Source organism: Prinia subflava, chromosome 2, assembly GCF_021018805.1.
Source record: "Prinia subflava isolate CZ2003 ecotype Zambia chromosome 2, Cam_Psub_1.2, whole genome shotgun sequence".
In the NCBI taxonomy this organism is placed as follows: domain Eukaryota; kingdom Metazoa; phylum Chordata; class Aves; order Passeriformes; family Cisticolidae; genus Prinia; species Prinia subflava.
This window is the reverse complement of record NC_086248.1, coordinates 61,220,229-61,241,310: the sequence shown is the minus strand read 5'-3', so window position 1 is coordinate 61,241,310 and position 21,082 is coordinate 61,220,229. Positions and strand designations below refer to the sequence as shown.

At 39.9% G+C, this 21,082-nt stretch overlaps 1 protein-coding gene across 6 annotated transcripts in view; it reads right to left on the bottom strand.

The window, feature by feature from the left end:
• SYNJ2 (synaptojanin 2) overlaps positions 1-21,082 on the bottom strand; it is a 64,781-nt gene that overhangs the window by 27,119 nt on the left and 16,580 nt on the right. For 5 of the 6 annotated variants that reach the window (XM_063390187.1, XM_063390190.1, XM_063390188.1 and 2 more), the window contains exons 3-10: positions 19,617-19,887; positions 16,991-17,216; positions 8,728-8,811; positions 6,875-6,936; positions 4,047-4,143; positions 886-1,058; positions 395-476; positions 24-173 (exon numbers count right to left, since the gene is read on the bottom strand). In XM_063390187.1, the coding sequence (XP_063246257.1) occupies positions 24-173; positions 395-476; positions 886-1,058; positions 4,047-4,143; positions 6,875-6,936; positions 8,728-8,811; positions 16,991-17,216; positions 19,617-19,887 (1,145 nt within the window). The remainder of the gene's footprint in view (positions 1-23; positions 174-394; positions 477-885; positions 1,059-4,046; positions 4,144-6,874; positions 6,937-8,727; positions 8,812-16,990; positions 17,217-19,616; positions 19,888-21,082) is intronic. The other variant, XM_063390192.1, reaches the window with a different exon arrangement.

Sequence of the window (21,082 nt, the reverse complement as noted above, 5' to 3'; positions counted from 1 at the left end):
AGAATTTTGCCATTTTTCTTTACCTTGTTCTTCCCCTCAAGGGCACGGTTGCCACTAAATACTCTGCTCAGATTTTGACCATTGAGAGTCCACATCTCCTTGTAGGATTCCACAAAGCGCTCAATTATTGGTTTAGAGTTCAAACCAAGGCTCTCTAATTGAGCAAACAGTATCTGGATTAGGTGCAGAAGGAGAAAAAAAAAAACAAACAACCAACATTGTTTTAAAATGTGTTTTTGCTTTTTATCCTCAATATTCCAGCCAGCACCACTCTGTATCATAGAGCTGGCAAGACAGACCCGCATAACTGAGACTTACAGCCTCTTTCCTGTCTTTCCCATGGAACAAAGAATGTACTACAGGTATCTCACGGAAGGTCCTCTGACAAACTCACCTCCTGTGCAACGAAGGACTGTACACTATTAGAACGATCCAGGCAGTCCAAGCAATTCATTCGAAAGGTACCTGTCTGCAGACTTTGGTAACCAAACACAGGAGGAGGGAGGAGAAAATGGTACATTTTAAAATAACATCTAATCATGAGTTGATTGAACAAGATTATCAAATGTTCAGCTTGAATATACCCACCCACATTTTGATGGTGCAAGCACACTGTGCACAATCTATTCCATGAACACATCTAATTACTTGACTACACCTGCAACACCATATTAGCAAATCCATGCACTAGTACATTTGCAGATTTGAAACCATGGAGATGCAATTAAGCCAAATTATTGATTTAGCACCAAGACTACACTTTTGCTCAAAATTTTATTTCAAGACAGTCAATTTATGGTCATGGTGCAAACACAGCAAGAAACCTGGGGAGGCCGGGACAAGCAGTGCCCAGCTACACTGGGACAGAGGGGCAGAGACACTCACCATGGACTTACATGCTTGCGCTTTGTGAAGATTCCAAAGTCTTCCCAGTGCAACTTCAGCTGAGGCCTCAGCAAATTTTCCAGTTTCTCAGTTTTCCCACCTTTTGCAAATTGGTGGTAGTCAAAGTTTATCATGGGACTGTCTTCCGCATGGGAAGAGGCCCATAGCAGTTTCTGTTCAGATAAGAGAAAGAAGGAAAACAAATCCTGCTCAAGCCGCATATAAGGATTGATACCAGCATGCTTTTATCATTAATAAGCTTTACATGTTAATCCCATAGTTTGTAGGGAATTTTGAAAGGCCAGACATGAAAAAAGCAACTGATGGGAACTGATGTTCCCATTTACTTCTTCACAGAAGTAAACCTGACTGTTAGAACCCAATTTTCCTGCAAGGGCACTCAAACTGGACCTGCAAAGCATACATCAGAACTGTGCCTTGGCTGGTGGCAGCCCTGCAGCAATGGGCTGCTGCTACCTCTGTGCGTGAGGGTGGACAGCACTAGCAATGCTCTAGGCAGGCTCAGGGGGAGGAAGTAAGCAAGCAATTACATCCCAGGAAATATACTATAAAATGTTTGTGGTAAACTGCAGAAGTGAAAGAAGAGGCACAAATAGCCTCACTATTTCATCTCCTATTTCAATGACCTCACACGCATTTCCGTAATCACCACAAATTTCATTAAGGTATCTACAACAGATACAACAGTAATACATCCTGTTCTCCACAAGAAAGGCAGAGACAACTATCACATTAACTCAAACTACGCAAGCCTCTGTCTATTCCCCCCTGCACATTCTCACCCCAAGAGTTGGATGCTTTTCTCCACTTACGTTGTGACACACACTGGACAGACCAAATCTAATATTACATTAAAAGTGTACATGTAGCAGTAGCACCAGCATAATTGTATTGAGTAAGCCATTAAGCCTTTCCTGCAGAAAGAAATTTAAAGGCAGTGCTTGGAAAGAGACCTGTAAAATGTATTTCATTAGACTGTTACTGTTGACACTCCAATCTGCCCTGACAGATGCTGGCACTAGTAATGCACTTGAGGATGACATTTACCCACTGCCGCAGTGCAAATTATTGTCAGAGTATTTTGCAACTCTACACTACAGCCCTGCTTTTACTGTAAACATAATTACATTTGTTATAAAGAATGCTTATGGAAGGAACAGCATTTCCTGGGAACAGTATTGATTTTTGGTCTGGTCTGATTCAGGTAATACATAATGAATAGTAAATGAATAGTAACCGTGACATTCTGATTAAGAGAGCTCAGCAGCAGTAATTACAAGAATAATTTGAACCAACGCTGATAAGAATTACTAAGGTTGAAGCAAGAATGAAGAGAAGAGCAGAGAAAGAAATAAAAGCAAAAAAATGATGGGCAAACTAATGGCAGAAGACAAGCTTGCAACCCTAATCACACTCCTATGAATTACTTTATTTTTAATTCAAGCCCTTTAAAATCATCCAAGTAAAATTAACTCTATATTCTTTCCTAACATCCATTTCTTAAAACATAAATGTAAAGAAATGCCCAAGGAGTCATTCTGAATGAATACAAAACTTTGGTTTTCAGTGATGTCAGTCTAAATTCTTTGTGCTCACAGGGTATTTTCAGAGTTTAGTTCTTTTTAAAATAGGCAAAAAATATAACAATTTAAACAAAACAAAATTTGTCTAAATTAAATTAAGACATGCAAGGTCTTTATTCTAAAGCTGCCCAGTTTCTGAATTAAAGTTTGGTTGCATGATATTGGCTAGAACACCATCTTCAAGAATGTGCGAGTTTGAGAAAATATTAGTATCAAATTATCAACAAATGTCATATTTTTTCCCACGTAAGTTATTTGAGGATTTCAGAACTGGTTATCTTTTACCTTTAAATTTCAGTGGGGTTTACAAAACAAACTAGAAAAACTGTTTTAAAGAGGGGGAAATCAAAAGTTTACAGAGGCTTAGTCGTGTCATGCAGAAATTCAGTAAGAAGCAGAAAACAGAAACCAGGACCAGACTTCACTCCCATGCCCTCCTCATTGCCTTGCAAGTTTTAGTCATCAAACACTTTCTTTGGCCACATTCTGTACAAGGGGAGACCTTCACTTCATCATTTTCTGCTGGGGAAGTAGACAGTCCTTCCCGGCTCCTTCGCAGAAGGAGGAAATGGTCACACAGAAAAACTGACAAAACACTTGACACTCCCTGTAATAGTTCCTATTGCAAGAGAGAGAGATAGAAATCAGGCACTATTATTTAACCACAATTTTTATTTTGCTTAGTTTCACACAGTAAATGTTTCAGCTCAGAACTGCTGGTATCATTCTTTACCTAAGATATATACATGGCACTTACTATAAGTGTGTACTTAAATCATCTTAGCATTAGTTTTAGGAACAAAATCTCTAAAGTATCTACGTCAGTTTGCTAAAGCAACAGGTACTTAAGGAGGCAGACTTCCATCAACCCCCAGCCAGATTCAGGCAGTTATAGCACTGCTGCAAATCCCACTCAGTGCTAATCTGTGGCTTTAAATTCACACTAGTTTTAAAAGGAATACCACACTAAAAAGTAGCACAGCTTTTGTTCTGCAATGCCTGACATCCTTGCTTTCAGGTATTAGTTGTGCCTGGGGACACTTAGGGGCCAGGAAAATCTCTCTTCATATACAAACTGTCATCTGGTGCTCAGGCAGCCAATTCCCAACACAATCAGTTATTTCCCATTACTACCAGAGCACGACAGCTCAGTGATGCTAACTCACCCTGCTCAGTCACCGGGGCTCAGGGCCTGGCCTCCAGGCAGCTCTGGCAATTCCAGGGGGCCCCTGACCACATAGGTGGCTACATACAATGTCAAACCTGGCTATGATTCACTTTTGCAAATGTGAACTATCCTTAGGAGTATTCAGGCAATTTCTTTTTAAGTTTGGTTAAAGAGAATGTATGCAAACGTGTGAAGAAGTAAGCAGAAAGGAAGGGCTGGAAACTAAGCCATGAAAGCGGGAAGCACTATTCTCAGTATGTAGCATGAGGTAAAGAGTTAACATAATTTCTTTAGAAATACTATTCATCACTTCCTGGGCCAGAAGGAAAACAGAAGAACATGGAGGCTCAAGGGAAATCAGTGGTTAAAATGAAAATTATTGCTTTTACCTTAAAAGCTCTGTTGAGCACCTCCTCTCCTCCTCTGCTTCCCAATAGGTTAACGATCACTTGTTTTCCATACTGCTCTTTCAGAAGCATCATATGCCTACAGCAAAAGTAACCATAATAGGTACTAAACAAAACTAAGTTATGTTGCCTACTGCCATTTTCAAAATACAAAGTAGAGATCACTCGTTGCTTCATCCAGCAGAAAGTCTTAGCCACACCACCTGCAGACATCTTTCTCAGTTTCCTTGCAATCAATTATTAAAGTAAAAATGGTGAAAGTACACAACTGATAGATACAGTATTTTGTATTGAACTTAAAGAAAGAAGTGTCCTATGAAATAAGCCCCAAATCTTTTATGTCACTGTTAGCTTTGACATTGCCCTTTACATTCCTACCTCTTGGCTGTTAGCCTGGGAACTACACAGGAAAGACAAGAAGAGAGGAAGATGTATTGCAGTTCAACAGGAATTGCCTGGCATCTTGCAGAGCTGAGACTACTAAGTGTCAGCAGCAGCAATGGGGCCTACAACTCCAGTGCCAAGGCCAGAGAAGTCCAAACACACGTCACGGGTGACAGGGCTCAAATATCTCTGAGCTACTGCAACATGGAGACATTTACTCTGAACTCAAATCAAGCAGAACTGCTTGAAGAACTGTTGCACTGGATCAGAACAAAGGTCCTTTTAGCCAAGTTGTCTGGCCCAGATTCTGCAGGAAAAGCACAAAATAGGACAAGTATAAAGTGGGCTGGATTTTTTGGTCTATGTCACGAAAATGTCAAAGCCTGACATTCAGGAACTCTCCAGTTAAGAGCTTTCAGCCTGATGTGGAAACACACATTCTCCCCTCAATACATCTTTTTCAAGTTGGCATCCATGGTCTGCAGACCATGTGCTGGCACATCAAGAAAGAATTAGATCGTAAAGGTGACTTCCATCATGTACAGACAACACTGTAGTAGTATTTAAGAGGAAGCTGGATAGAAATAGACAAGAAAAACACTCACAAAAAAGAGAACTTATTACATACTGCAAAATAGTGTGTAATGGCAAAGTGTGAGCAAAACAGCAAGCACACATCTTCTGGCATTACTCTTTAAATCCTTTAAGCAGAAATAAGTTACACAGAAGACCATGGAAGGGGGAAAAGAAAGAAGTCATCAGCATTGCCTTTAGGAAACACAGCTAAAGATATTTTCTGGTGCATTCTTCATTCTGCAACCAGTTCTCAGTAGGCCAACTCATCCCATATAGTTGCATCCCTCTGATCCCAGCATCAACACTCTCTGCTAGTGTTGCTTCCTTACAACAAAACTACTGAAGCTCAAGTCGCCTGTTTAAATACTGTAAGCAAAACTCCCTGTGGCTTTCTCAGGGACAGAGACAGAGGATGAAAAAATATCTAACAAGATTACCATCCATTTTCACATGGTGAAATGTAATAGGCAAAATTAACATCTCAGAAAAGCTGTAGGGGGTTGTTAAATTCCAGTGTACTTTTCCATATAAGCACTCATTTATTCCTTGCCCATTTTTAAAGGGCTGTCTTTTGCAGATCAGTAAGCAGAGAGATCCCTAAATTCATCTAACTTACAGGCACAAAGAAAAGAAGAATAGTGCAAGTTTGTCCATGTATTCACCGTTCTTAGGAGAAAGCTATTCACCAGTTCTATTAGGATCAGGGCTAAAAGGTCTTACAAATCTGTTCCTTCCCAAGGTTCTCTCAATTTCATGGGCAGTACAAAAAGATGCTGAATAAGTTACTGTTCCTCTTACATGAAATATCTCTGTTGTGGAATGCAAATCTCTAAAGATGGAGCTTTAGGGACACTGGCAGGGCAAGTTATCACAGCACCAGATGGCCACGAGACCAAGAGTCTCAAAGGCAATGGAATTCAGTAGGATTTAAGAACCTTAAAAGCTTGGAGAATGTAGGCCAAGAACCTCTGGAGCAGAAACTGCTGTGATGCATAGTCCCTTTAGATTCTAATCCCTGTTTGGGGTCTCCAGTGTTGCAGAACCATTAACAGTTCTATGTGCTAACAGTTGCAGTAATAGAGAGGTCTCACTCAAAATCGACACACAACCTGATCTGCGAAAACCAAACCAAAACAGAAATTAATCACTTGGCCTGCACTTATAAGGTGAAAATTTTGCACATACCAAATTCTTAATGTGCTTTTCAGGTACTGTTCCCATGGATATCAGTAGAAATACACCCTTAGAGATAGCAGTTCCTAGTCAGACATTCAAAAGAATCAAGCTAATGCATGTCTTTTTCTACAGTTTCCAGCTGACAGAGCCTTAATAGTTTAAAAATGTTTACAAGCCAGTCTTTGCATAAAATAAAAAACATCAGCATAATAGCATTATATAACACTGGTCACAGAATAAGGCACAGCTATTTTTGTGTAGGAGTAAAACAACAAAGAGAAGGCCAAATCTAGAACAGAGTGAAAGCAGTGTTTACTCTTTAACTACTTCTGTTAGAGTGGTAAAGCACACATATTCTGTGTAAATTCACATCTGTTGGCTTGCGAAGGTTTGCACAAGGCCTTCTTTTGTATATCACTCCGTATTCTAAAACTTTTAGAGAAATGAGCCGGAAGACCACATTAATTCAATTACCACTGAAAACAAGACGAAAAAAAGCACCAAAAAAAGTGACTAAATGAAGTAAACCAATTTAATAAACTGCCACACCTAGGCGATTTGCCACATCATCTGAGAGATATTTCACATCTCAAGATTTCCCAGGAAGACAAAGTTGTGGAACCTTGGATACATGCCAGGCTGCTCTGTTGATGCCAAAGTGGAATGAAACTTACCTGTCAAAGGCAGGTGCATTGGCCTCCAGACCTCTGTTAAGCCTTAAATGGCGGGAACCAACCTAAAACAAAAGACCAAGAAAGAGAAAAAACTTCTTAAACTCCTAGAGTCCTAAGTCACTAGATGTCTCCCTTTTTCCTTCAGAGAAAAACAGTTTTTTAAGAGCACCAGACATCTCTAACAGACTCCAACCACCCCCACACATAATATCCTTAACACAAAAGCCCCAGCTTTTATTAGACAACATTTACAATTACAAGTGAAAACACTATTACCATTAAGCAAAGGGATACCTACACATCTTTTTATGGCCAAACAAATCACATCTCTTTGCCAGCTTCCTCTTGCAAACAGCACACACTGCCTCACACGAGTATTCTGTGAGCCTAGCATTCTTACTGCCCTTCCCTTGGTAGAGAGGGCTGCATTTATGGATTCCAGTTCCATGGCTATTCTGACTTCTTCCAAAAGTATCAGAACAGTGATTCAAAAATATGAAGGATTAAATTTTGTACCATCAAACTAACAGGTCTTTCGATATGGATGTCAACCACAGTAGCCTCAAGTTCCTTTTGAATGGTAGCTACTGTTACCACATTATTACAGAAGACTTCTTTCCTCTCCAAAAATTACACTCCTAAATATGTAAAGGATCATGCATTGTTTCCTATACTTCATCATCTTTATTTGTTTCTCATGAGGTTGGTTTCTGCAATTCTTTCTAACACCAGCGCCTGTACATTCACATCCAAGGAGTAAGAGTACATAATCTAATCCAGATTAGGCAAAAAAAATCAGGCCTACTAAAAAATGGAAATTTCTCTTTAACTAGAGGTATTACCCATTAGCCAAAAATACTTGAGGGAATGCTTGATGGCTCTGTAACATACAGAACAACAGTGCTGGATACAGCTACACCATGGGCAGGACATGCACGATCATATTGTGCAAGGACAAACTTGCTTCATTAAAAGAAGCAAGTATTGCACTACATGGTGTTAACAGACAACAGAGATCCTTTAGTAATTTCCTTTTGTGCCTCTAAATCCAGTGCCTCTGAACAGTACATAGTTCAATGATCCAAAAAGTATCATGGAACCTTTAAAGTATCTTAAAAAGCCAGTTATGTGATGTACTTCCTCTACCAACACACATAAATATATGTGCATACTCATTTCAGTAGCTTATCCCTCTGTTAAGAGAATGCAAAGTGTGCTAGGGAGATTCTTATCTGGGCTTACAACTTTATATAAACTGCAAGTCACAGACCATATGTAACCCACTAAATTTGATAAAATAATCTCATGATGAAATCCTACATCTCTGCCTCACAAAAGATCAAATTAGATTATTATCACCCTTTTGACTGAAATCTCAAAAACACATCATCCAGACATTTTACTTTGCTTCAAGGTAGCATGCTCCTATAGAGCACTGGTATCCCTAGATACTCCAATTGTATTGTGGAGATCAATATCATCAAGCCAACCACGCATTTCAGAGGAATAGGTTACTTCAAATGAAACTGAAAATCTTATAAAAATATAACTGTAAGCTTCAGTTTATAACATTATGTCCATTACAAACAGTTAGTCCCTTACAAACAGTTCTCTGTAGAGGCATTCAAACACACAAAAATGTTAAACTTCAGTCACCTACAGCCATTTGTCTGGTATAGTTCTGTTTATCTAAACACACAGAATTTCCTACAAGACAAATCTAAAATGAAAAAGCTCAGCACTATCACAGAATGAGCTTTGAAGCTAATTTTATAAAAAAAAAATTTATGTTAATTCTAAATTATAAGTAGCAAGAGAGAGAAGCAATGTAGGCTTTCTGATTATTTGCTTACCTGAAGCCCTGTTTGCTCCCAAAACAGTGGAACAGAACCTCTGAGCTGCACAAAGGAGGAGACATCATCATCCAAGTAAATTGTCTGCAAAAACAAAATAAAGGTAAGGGGTTCTGCAGTTAGGTCTATCAGCCTGTGGCCCCTTCATCAGCTGACAGTTGAAGACACTGAACTCAAAGGATAAAAACAGCAAACCATGTATCCCCTGTATCCACTTACCACTCAGCCTCTTTTCCATAGTCTCACAGGCAGTGGAACAAAGCACAACGTATTTGCTTTCGTGTCATCACAGCAGATTCAATTCACTTCTCACCAGAAACAAGAGAAAACTTAAAATACCACCACATCTCTCACCCCCAGTCAAGATGGATTTGATTTACTGGTGGAGACACTTGGAAAGACCAAGCAAATACTCTCCTGCCATCCCTCTCACAAAACTTAACTGTGCAAAATGTCATTGCTCCTTGTGACTGATGATGGGTAACGTCAGGTGGGGGATAAGCTTATCTCCTGCTGTATTTACCATTTCTTATTTCACTGCGTGCTGTGCCTTGCCACAGAATCCAAATAAAACTCTTTGAAACCAGCAGCTTTGCCACTCCCATCCTGAGGTACAGTGAACAGCAATGTGATCTACTTCTTTTCCAGGGGGCTTACAGCAAGAAGTTTCAAATTCTCCACTTCCTTTCTCCCAACCAGACCTCAAACTCTCCCTTTATGTTTTCTTATGACTACTGTTAACAAGCTGGTTTTGGGTCAAATGTATACGAAGTACAAAGATTGATTTTCCCCATTTGCCTTCCCCTGCCCATGGTCCCCAACCAAAGTGTTACATTATGTCAACTTAGCATAAAAGGCACTGTCCTCAGATTCAGTCTGACCACAGAGCAACTGTGCACAGCCTGGCTCACTCCTCTGGCCTATACTTAGCAGTGGAATCCTGGCTGCTCTCCACGGGGGATACACGATACACATGATACACATCTCCGTTATCTCATGCATGACAATGACTGTCCTGCAGCCCCGGGGAGGAATGGTATCCAGGTTATCCAGGTAGCTGCACTCACCACATCGTATCATTTGGCACAGCTGCTGCCAGCTGGCTCGTAGCTCTGAAAATAGAATAGAACATGAAAATGGTTTTCTCTACAGCTTTGAAGTGTTTGGTCTTTTTGGATTTGCCACTAGATGTGGCCAATGGCTGGCTCAGGCAAAGTGCCTGACCTTGATCTCTCATCTTCATAAGCTTTATCAATGTACAGTTTTTAGAGCTACATGTGTAAAAAACAGAAGAGGTATCTGGATAAAATTGGTCACAAAACATATAATTAATATTTATCATATTTTTACAGAACACTTAAAACTGTCTCCATTTCACTAGGATGAAAGAATGAAGTGGCTTCATCATGGACGTAATGTCAGTGCTAGAAGGACACAGTGCATAGACTCAAAACTATATTTCGATCTTTTTGCCTCTCACCAAAGCATTAAGAACCCTTTTCTCTGCTACATTCCATCCTAGCACAACCTCCTTGAAGAGAGGGGTTGCTCAAAGAAAGCCTTGTGTCACAGTTTGAGTAGTGTGGCTCTAAAATATGCTCTCCCAGGAAAGTTTTCTGAACATTATTGGCACCTGAGTGCAGGAGCTAATTACCATGGCAACAACTGGTGTGCCTTTTCTCTGTACATTTGTGCTCAGAAGAGTTCATTCCTCCTGTAGCTGGACTACGAGAGGAATAAGCAGCCCCACCTTCTTCCTCTTTATCACATTCTCCCTGAGACTGGTCGTGCCAGGGACCTCTACACTCTGAATCCTCTTTTCACTCACAGCCATGGACCCATAGAAGCTCATTCCAAGGTAAAGCAAATTAATAGCACTACCACAGCCCCAGCATTATCTGGACTAACACTAAATGAAGATCAGGACCCGAACCTGTGCAAAAAAAGATTCAGCACTGGCCTACTTAAAATTTTGACAACAATCATCACCTTAGCAATTAATGAGTAGAGATGAAACATCTCATGATGACAACAGGCAAAGCTTTGCCTGAAGTACAAGGTGGCCACTCAAACAGCTTGCTACAGAGGATCAATTTTCTTTACAGCATTCTGAGAAGTCCCTGTTTCCAGACCTAACTGCAAAACCGACAGCTCAAGTATTTCCTTGACCATCTCTTTTAGACACCCAGCTGCAAATCTCTAGACTCACTGATTAACAGATAGTAATTCTAATTCAGTACCTGCAGTTTAACATCCTTCTGAGTTACAATTTAAGTGGAAAGCATTTCCTCAGTTACAGACCATTAATATATAACCTACTTTCTTCCTGCCAAATACAGAAGAAAAATACTGACCAAACATTTATTTCTGCATTAACAGATGCTCTACTTCCACTTATTAGTGAGTTAACAGATGTTTGTCACAAGTGTCATTCATATTTTATGTTCACTAGTTTTGACCCATTACCTCTTCTGTTTTCTGCTCCATTGAGTCCGTTTGGAGAACTGAACAACAACCAAAATATTCAAACTATTTGATCATTCCTCTAACCTAAACAGGATGCCTAAACCTTGATGTGATGGGCTGGGGCATCCTCTGTCAAGCTGAGATCTAATACAGGACTCTCCTATGATGGCAGAGCATTTTAAAGAAACTGATATTTTTTATGTATGTTGCCATGTAGTGTTTAGAAATTAGATGACGCTTTTGAACTGGGAGCACAGCCTCTCCAACATAGCCATTCACAAGAAAGTACTTTTATTTTTCCTGTTCACTTACAGGGCTCATCATTCTGTTCTCTGGAGCAATTCTCTGGTCTTTCACAATCCTTTCACCTCATTCCCAGGACCCAGATGGATCCAAAATTATTTTCTTCCAAGCTGCCAGCGAGTTGGAAAAAGACCTAATATTTTTTAATGAATGAGAAACTCATTAAAATTACTTTTCTGCCAGTCATTCCTTCCTAAACAGACTAACCATTTCATTAAGCATTATAACTCTGCAAATCTTCCCTTAATTTCAGTGATATCCGCTATTCTTCATTCACCACTGCAAGGAACATGACCCTTGATCCTGACACTGCCTTTTAGTGCACATGTCTCTTATCTTACAATATTAGTGGCAATAGACTTCCTACCAGCACACTTGTTAAGCGAGCAGGTTTAAAGACTTAAGACAACTTTCCAGATCAGGAATGGATATAATCTTAGCAGTCACATACACTGTAAGAAACCCTATTTGCTAAAATCTTACATAAGCACTGATAATACATTTAGATTGAAATTACACTCATAAACAAGATTCCAACTTTGTTGCTTATGCATGGACAAGTACAGTTTCTTTTCTCATATTCTTCACAGCCTTGATCAGTTTTTGTGCACAATGTCATGTTTTCTACAAGCACTTATCTGTTCCACTTTGTTGTTGTTCTAGTTTTGACTTTATTACCCTGTCCTCTGGTAGAGCCATTTCCCTTATTCTAAGGTACTAGACAAAAGATGAACAGTTCTTTAAGAAAAGAAACTGAAAGAAAAGTGAAATGCCTTATGTCCAGAATCGTGCTGTCCTCTGTTTTCATCTGCTCATGGGCAAGAAGACCATACTGGTTTTTTTCCAGAAGTTCAACAACAATCAGTTACTTTTTGGACAACACTTGGTCATTAAGATTCACACATATTGCTAAATTCCTCTTTGTGGAGTCTTATCTCTTGTCTTAGATCCAAAATGACAGCAAATTGGTGCCTATGTACCCCAGGGAGAATGTTCATTCCTATCAAATCCTCAAAACACTTGAGGACTACTTCATTAATCTCAGGGGTTCTGGCCCATACTACAGTCCAATCCAGTCAGCTGCATGAACTTTCAGACCAGTCTCCCATCAGACAGCACTGTAGCAACTGGATAGTTAACCCATGTGGAAGACCTATTTGCCTTAATAATAGATTACTTGGCCTATGACCTCTGGTGTTAGAATTTGCCATGTTTTTCTTTCCATTTCTGTGGTCTCAGACTCTCTTTGTGGTCTCTCTCCAATTCAGGATCAAGGGTGACAGTACTGATAGTTCAACGGGACATTTTTCATTCTCTTCTGTTGCCAGACCTTGCCCATGTGATTCAAGGATCTTTCCTGGTAAAAAAGCTTCATGCACAGGTACTGCTAGAAAGCTTCTGGGCAAGAAGCAAACATCTGTGCCAACCTACTGGTGTTCTAATCCCAGCATGCTGTGCCCATTTATGGCTTGGAATGATTTATTCACTAATCTCAATCACTCAGTTTCATTAGAAACAAATAATCATCCGGTCACAACTTCAAACAGCAAAACTCATTACAGACTCAAGGGGTACACAGAGACAGAGTCCCTGATGAAATGGATACTCAGATGGCTTATCTGGGGATCCCCAGCTCTGCCACACAAAGAGCACGAACAGCAGATGGCCTAAACATACCTCTCTGTGAGTCTTTTTAGCTCAGACCATGGGACCCAAGGATATGTTTGCCAAAATAATCCTTTTTGCCTTGCCTGGGGTCACACTAAAACTTGATCCAGAAAATAAATCAACCACATGATTGCATCCATTCCTCTCCTGGAGAGCTATTCAGCACAGTCTAGGAGGTATTGTGAAATAGGGATAATTTTCCTTAATCCAAGCCTGACTTATTTTTCTGAAATTGGAAGAAAGGGAAGGTTAATTCAAATTCATGGTATTTCCTTTCAATGCTTTCTCAAGGTCTTAATTTTCTTCACTGAACAATTCCATGAAGGGGAAAAAACTGAAACCATTTATTTGTCTTTGGTTAGTTAGAATTATTCCTTGTAATCCACATACTAAGATTTTAACATAACTCTTTGGAGGATAACTGCAAGAAGAGCTGAAATGTAAACAGTAACAGGCACACAAACTAAATGAAGAAAGCATTTCTAGTTCTTCAAAGCTATCAGAAGAAAAGAATTACAAATGCAACACAGTCTCAACTTCAAAGGATTATTAGGGGAGGAAGAAAAGGTGAAAGAAACATTTAAGCTACAACTGAGAAACAGATACTGATTTAGAAGTGACTTGAGAATTATGTGCAATACTGCAAACAATGCAAGTAGAAAGGGCTACCATCCCACTACAAAATATTTGTAAGCAAATCTGAGAGTACACATTGAAGGGATTGCCCTCTTTTCCCTTCATTTTGTTTTTACAAGTTTCTTATAATACTTTCTTTCTTCATATAGACACAAGCCAAGTGATCAAAAAGCTTAAAGATATACAAGAAGTTGTCTAGAAAAAGTGAAGATATTTTACTGTTTCCCCCTTATTCTCAAACACTGAGTCACAGCTAAGTGAGCCCACAAAAAATGACTCATTGCAGAGCTGAAATGCCACAAGGCTACTCAGTGGGAGACAAAAGCATACCATCTATGCACAAAAGAGCTGCCTGGAGATAAGATTAATTGTTTCTCCCTCTTCTAAAACCAGAAAAATGTTAGAAGCAATTCCTACAAAGAGGGATAAAGTCCTGGGTTTTCAGAATCCTAGGGTGCTATTTATCCATGAAAGCACATAGCCAACATGCCATTATACTGTACAGGCTGCAGCAAATGGAAACAAAATGTTATTCAGCCAAGATATTACTTCATAGGAGATTAGTCAGTCTTTTACTATGAAAGTAGGAGAGAGTTTACGCTTGGACTCTTACTCCTTCCTAATGGCAAGGGGATGCCAGCTTGAACTGGATCTCAGGCATCCTAGTGGTTAGCCCAACTTTGCCTTCTTAGGACATGCAGCTTGGTAAAACTAGAGTTTAGCGCCATTAGTAAAAGCAGCCTTCTTTTTCTTCTTTTCTTTGGTTTTAGAAACCAAACAAAAACACAAAACCCTTTAAAACTGCAAACTCTTGCTATAATTTTGAACCCTTTCACCCTAAAACCATTTCATTCTTGCACTTTTGGTTACCCACTTGAAAAAACACTCAAAAATCTTCTCCCATGTCAGCATCTGGCTGAACAGGAACAAAGCACAGCAATTCCTATGAAGAGCCTGACCCAGACCCAGCTAAAGGAAGCATCAGCAATCAAGTACTGTTTTGCCACTCACCAGGAGCCAATCCTCAGGTTTTCTGCTGAAATGAAAAGGCCACCTTATTTTTTATGCTAATCATTCATAACATGATGTACTCCGGGAATATAACAAAATAAAATGAGTTACTTCTGACCCACCTAGTGAGCAAGATAGTAGAAGCATCTCCGATAATAAGTCAACTGCTAAGTGCAGTGCCTCAAATGTGAGGCTCACTGAAGAAAAGCTGACAACCCTTGCTAACATTTTCTTTCCCCTGCATTTCAGCAAGAGAACATTCTTCAAATCCATAACAGGATTAGGGCTTTGCACTAATATTCATAAGAAGATAGTCAACTAAAATAGCAAAATGTACCAAGTATCACTTAAAATGGCAGATCTGCCTTCTTCTGTTCCCAGGTTCCAAGGGAAAGTTCCACTTTTCAGTAAGCAGACATAGCTGTATCTCCCAATGCACTGAGAGACTTTCTAGAAAGGTGTAGATGTTGCAAGATTTGACTTGCAATTGCTTTGGCGCAGCGGCACACAAGAGAATTATTAGAGAATTTGGAGGCTGACATTAGAGACACAAGCACTGCAGGGGAAGAGCTTCACATTCAACAAGCAGAATTTGTGGGAGCCTGAACACTGAGTGGAAAGTTGTCAGCCTAACTGAAAATGCAGGCAAACCAGGAAAAGGAGAGACATGAGCAAAAAGTCACCCACATCCCCAGAAAAAACTCTGACCACTGGGCGGAAAGTCACACGTGTAACATTGTGCATGCTTTGAGCACCTCTTGGGAACCAAACCTCACCAGCAGGCTGGGGAATACCAGTCTGCAACTCCTCCAGGCATCCTCCTGAGGTTCAAAGCACTGTCAAATCTAAGGTAGCTCTACATGGGTCTTTAGGCAGAACCAGGTGAAAAGGTGAAAGCTGTATTACAAAGACAACCTCTTAGAGGAAATGTGGAAAGTACCCAAACATGGCTGGATTTTGGACAAACGGGTGCTTGAAGGCATGCCTGGCTCATGCAGTGGGAGAACAGGAAGGAGCTCACTGGGTTGGAACTGCTGCATTCACACACTGCCATGAGGAAACACTAGTGGTGTCAGCCCACAAAAGAGTGGGCTCCTTTGAGCGAGGGTGCTTACCTCAGCCACCAGGCACAGGCTTTCAGTGACACAGCTCAAGTACCTCTATGCTGCCCTCTGTTTCATGCTCCCCTGATGAGCATCACATAAGCAATCTACTTTCACTGCACATGCACCTGCATATACAGACACATACATACACAATCCATACCATACAGGCAGCTCTGTAGATATGCCCAGAAGATGCAAACCAAATTCTAGGAGCAAATCTCTGTTCTTTGTTGAAAACTACCAGGCATTTGTCTATTCTTTTTACACAGTGATCCATTTCTGTATGATGTTTCTGACTGCTAGTAATTACTACTTTAGTTCAAAAAGGAAAAGGTGATTGTACTTGAGTAAAGCACCCACTTCAGCTGGCACAGAAGACTTCAGATTCTCCATGGTCCAGTGCTTTTTACTGATTTTCAAGGCAGCAAGCTAAATCATGTGCAATAAAACCAAGTGACTCTGTTTTGTTTGGCTGTGCCAATCAAGGGAGCCTGCTGAATGCATTTCACACACATAATTTGTCTCAGCATCAGCTTGAAATAAGGCTTTTACCACGTATGTATAAAAACCATCATACTACCTCACATTGGAGAGAAACCCCCACAAATCAATGGGGAATATAAAAACAGTCTCCTCCAAAATTAGTTGAACTGGAATTTGCCTGACTCTGAGAAGATTTTTTTTCAACTTTTTTTTTCCCAGAGAAAGATGATTTGACAGTGAACTTTACTAGTCAAAGATGAGGTCCCAGCACCTTTGCTAGACATCTTCTGAATGGTTTAAAACCCCATGTCTACATTTCACCAAAGTATCAAATGGCCAGACTTTCACACTCAGGAAAAAAATGAAAAGCGTTAGTGAAAACCGTGTGAATGAAAAAGTCAGAAAGAGAGAAAAAGAGCAGATTGCAAAGAAGTGCTAAATGGACAAGAACAGATCTGCCATGCAATAATATTTTAAATATTCTTGGAAAAAAACCACTTGCTGAGCTCCTTTAATTCTCGTTGAAAATTCTGCCCCAATTAAACACGAGTGGACTAAATTATGCAAAGCCATCGGATACCTCCACTCACCTGCTCTGTCTCAACAAAGTTGGACACGTGTCCATCATCGTTGACCCCTCGGACGTGGAAGCGGACACCAGCCCGCTCGCAGCTGATGCGAGAGATGAGGCAGGCTTTGGCCTTCTTGTGGGAAGCATAAACAGTGCGGATGTCCACGACCCCACACACCACCTTCAGCAGCCAGTCAGAGCAGTTCACCTGGTAGTGTTTGAAGGGCACGTGCAATAGCTGGTTCCTGAAAGGTTCAGCAACATACGGACACATTACTGAATAAAACAAACAGATGGGCATGGGTGCCACCTGACAACAATCACTAATTTAATCTATTAATGTTTTATGACTCCTTTTCTGCTGTACCTTATCTCTACCCAAACCGAGGAAATATCAGAAAGAAACCGTTGTGAACTACGACAGTGAACTGAACACGGCAAATTTTAACCACACAGCTACGAACAAGGTGCTGTCTTTATATCTTGAACCTGTCTTAAAAATTCAGATGCAAATTTCACCTCTTTCAGCTCCAGAAATTTCTATCTAGTAATTGTAATCTTTTTCATAAATTACAGGGCTGTCAAGCTAATTAATTTTTTTTTTTTGGAAGAGTACTGCCTGGACTTTAGCATCCACTACAGGATGAAGAACTGGTTCAAAATACACCAGGGTTTTCAGAAAAAAAAATTCCAAGCAGGAACTGGATCTGTAAGTTACTGGAGATACTGCAAAAAGTGCTACTAAAATGAAGAGGAACCTCTGTTCTAACCTTCAAGATCAACAACTCAAGAAACCGCTAATGTCTAGTTAACAATGATACTAGTCTCTTCTCTTATGATGTTTTTCTTTATTTCAGGTTTCAAAATGTGCCTTTAGTAACATAGGAGGGCTAGGAAAATATCTTTTATGACCATGCCTTGCTCCACAGAGGATCTGTAAAAGAGTGAAACCCCTGAAGAATTGTTCTTCTAGAATATAGCATTTACCTGAAAAGGGTGCAAGCCTTTATTACATTTTTAATCTAAGTATGTAACGGAAAAAGCAGCTCTAAAACAATTTTTGCTATCTGTTCCACCTCCTTCTCCCAGTTCTACTTGCAAAGGAAGTCCTCACTCAGGCAAATTCCAGTAGAATTTTTCTGTTGTTGCAGTTCATTAAACAGGCAGTTTGTGTTGTCCTATAACTAAGGACATCTTACACTTTTCATTGTATAACTATTTACTTCATTGCTTACTCTCCTCAAGCATCTATTGTTTGGTCTGAAATTTCCCATATCACCTAATTTCCTCAAGATAAATTTTCTTTGGAACATCTTTTTGCTCTTAATGTGATGTTGTCACCATTTTTCCCTGTTCTAGAACATACTGGAGAATGGAAACTCACTTCTAGATTAGCCAGAAGCAGCAAAGAAGGAAGGGTCTAACATACCTTTCTTCCAAGAGGAAAAGTTTCAAAAGACAGTAGAGGGAAAAAGAGTTGTTTTAAATGTTGTTTCTTTATTGTGGGATATTGCCACTTTAGCGATCTCATAATTGGGATACAGCTAATTTCTGCCATGTGTCTGACTTGACAATGTTTGTTGAGCTTTTGGAGAGTGATGCATCATTAGCACAGACGAAAGCAAGTATTTATTACGTATCTTTCTTCAGTTTTAAACTCAAACCACCAGATCTTACCAGTCAAAATCACATCATAGCTGGAGAGATTATTTAGCCTAACTGAACTGCTCTCTTGTGTTAATTTATCCCCCATTATGAACTTTGTTGCTTATTTAATATTCACCTACTTTGGGCCACAAGCCTCACTGCACATTCTAGCAGCATATCCACATTTAACCCTGCCAGTTATTTTCCACCTACATCAAACCCTCATTTACTTCCAGAACAGCTATGCCTGCTGTGTGACTATCTTTTTGTTTAAAAAGAAGGGAGCAGTGGGTTGGAGGGTATAGATATGCAAGAATTATGCCAAAACTTGCAAAGCAAACAAACTGAATAACATCAACCCAGCATTGTGTTTTGCCCTTTCCCCTCAACCAATACTTATTACAATACCAGATAATTTTTCTTTGCTTTATAAGCACAAGAAATTAAAAAGCACAGAACAGTGTATTGCGGGAGTTTTCTTTTGTGCAACTTACTTTTGCACTGAGCTGTAAACATATTAATATTGATGTTTTCAACATAAAAACTAGGGCACGTTACTGAAAACAATAAACTACAGATGTTAAACACATACTTTTAAAAAATAACAGATACTTAGGTGCAAATGATGGGATTTATGAACAGTTCAAGCACAGGTTTCTATTAGATAACTTTAAAGAAAACTATTAAAAAAGACTGCAGGGGAAACTATTCATGACACACAGAGACATGTTTCTGTGGTATGAGCAATACATATCTTGTATTTCCCCCCTTTGAAGCATAAAATGTAATTTTATAATTGCATTTCACTATCAGATGAATTTTAATTTAACACAAGTTACCATGAATTCATGAAAGCCACCTGCCCTGTAAAAGGACATGTCAATGAAATGAAAGGAGACACACTAGAAATGCACATGTTCCTTTCCCCCTGAGAATGTCTGACCAATGAGATACAGGTGGGGACAACAGAAGACTCAGGTATAACATGCAGTACTAACCAGAAGAAGGAGTTACCAGATTCATAGTTGTTATCACCCTGCTTCTGAGCCCGCACAGTCAGGTCAAAGTTTGAGCCTGCATTAGGCCAGCAGAAATAGAACATCCCAGAGTTCAGTATTTTCTTCAAGGCAGTAACGCGCTCGTCCTCCTTGGTTTCTTCCTGGAGAGGACAGAAATCTGTTGCAGTAATTTTGTAAACTTCAGCATCCAGGATTTTTCCCACCGACGTGCAGCCTGTCACCAGGACCAGAAAGTGCAGCCGAGTGTTACCTAGAAAGTGACAGAGTTACAAAAGGGTTACTCCCAGGTGGACACAGCTCCTCATCACTCCTGTCACATGCAACACCAACAGGGCTCCAGCAGAGGCCAGCGTCTTTGCTTCACAAGAGAACAAACAGGAGCAACAGGCATGCAGGCCACGTTCTTCACATTTCTGAATTCCTCTAAACTGCAGATAAGTGGCTGTGATTGCACAATATTCCACAACACTTATCCACTGACATCCTTTGCTGCACTAGTCTGTGTTTTCCCCAGGACTTTATGAAGAGCAATGTGTGTACCATTGGGACACTACTCAAAAATCAATTTCACTACCCTAGAGAACATGCAGCATTCAGATTCTTTACTGGCTTCATCTGAAGCTAGGCATGTTCAGATATTGGTAAAATATCACTATTACCAATTCTTGAGATTTTGCTTTTTATATCACTAAAGCGTGTACATGATTCAATGACAACCTCAGTTACCACTAAAACAATTACAGCTGCCATAACTGTGAAACCATGAAGCAGCTGAACTTCAGGGCCCCAAAACTAAAAGATAAATTTGGAGCTTGAGAACATCACTGTAATCAGATCTCTCATACACAGAACCATTTCAACCTCTATTCATTGTCTCTGAGATGATAATTAAAAAACAGTAGAACAATTTTTCTGGAAATGCCGATTTTGCTACAAAGAAACTGTTTGATTCACTTAAATTGGCCTGTAATGGAGACAATGTCATCCTAGTCACTCCAGTTAGTAAGAAAAGGTGGAAATGAGCCAAGATTTATTAATTTAGCACAGCAGAACCAACAGCTGACCTGCCAAGAGCAAGCTAATTAGTTAAGGGCACAGTGACAATCTGGGACAGTACAGCTTCAGACAGCAAAAGGGAACACTTCTTAGGATCACTTTTCAACCCTTCAGGGTGACCCACTGTCTGAAAACGCACACCAGCTCTCACACAACAACTATTCTTTTTCTGAAACACCAGTAGGGGAGTCCTTGCTTTCAGATAACAGTCTGGCTACAGAAACTAGAGTTAGGGGTGGTTTTCAGCAGGGCCAGAATATTTGTGTAGGCATGTGGCACTGGAATGGCAGGACAAGGTGGGAGATTAGATCTTATTCATTCTGTTCTGCTGACTCCAGTTTTGTATAAAGGCCAGTGTAGGTGGCATTTACTAAAAAGCTCTGTTCGTC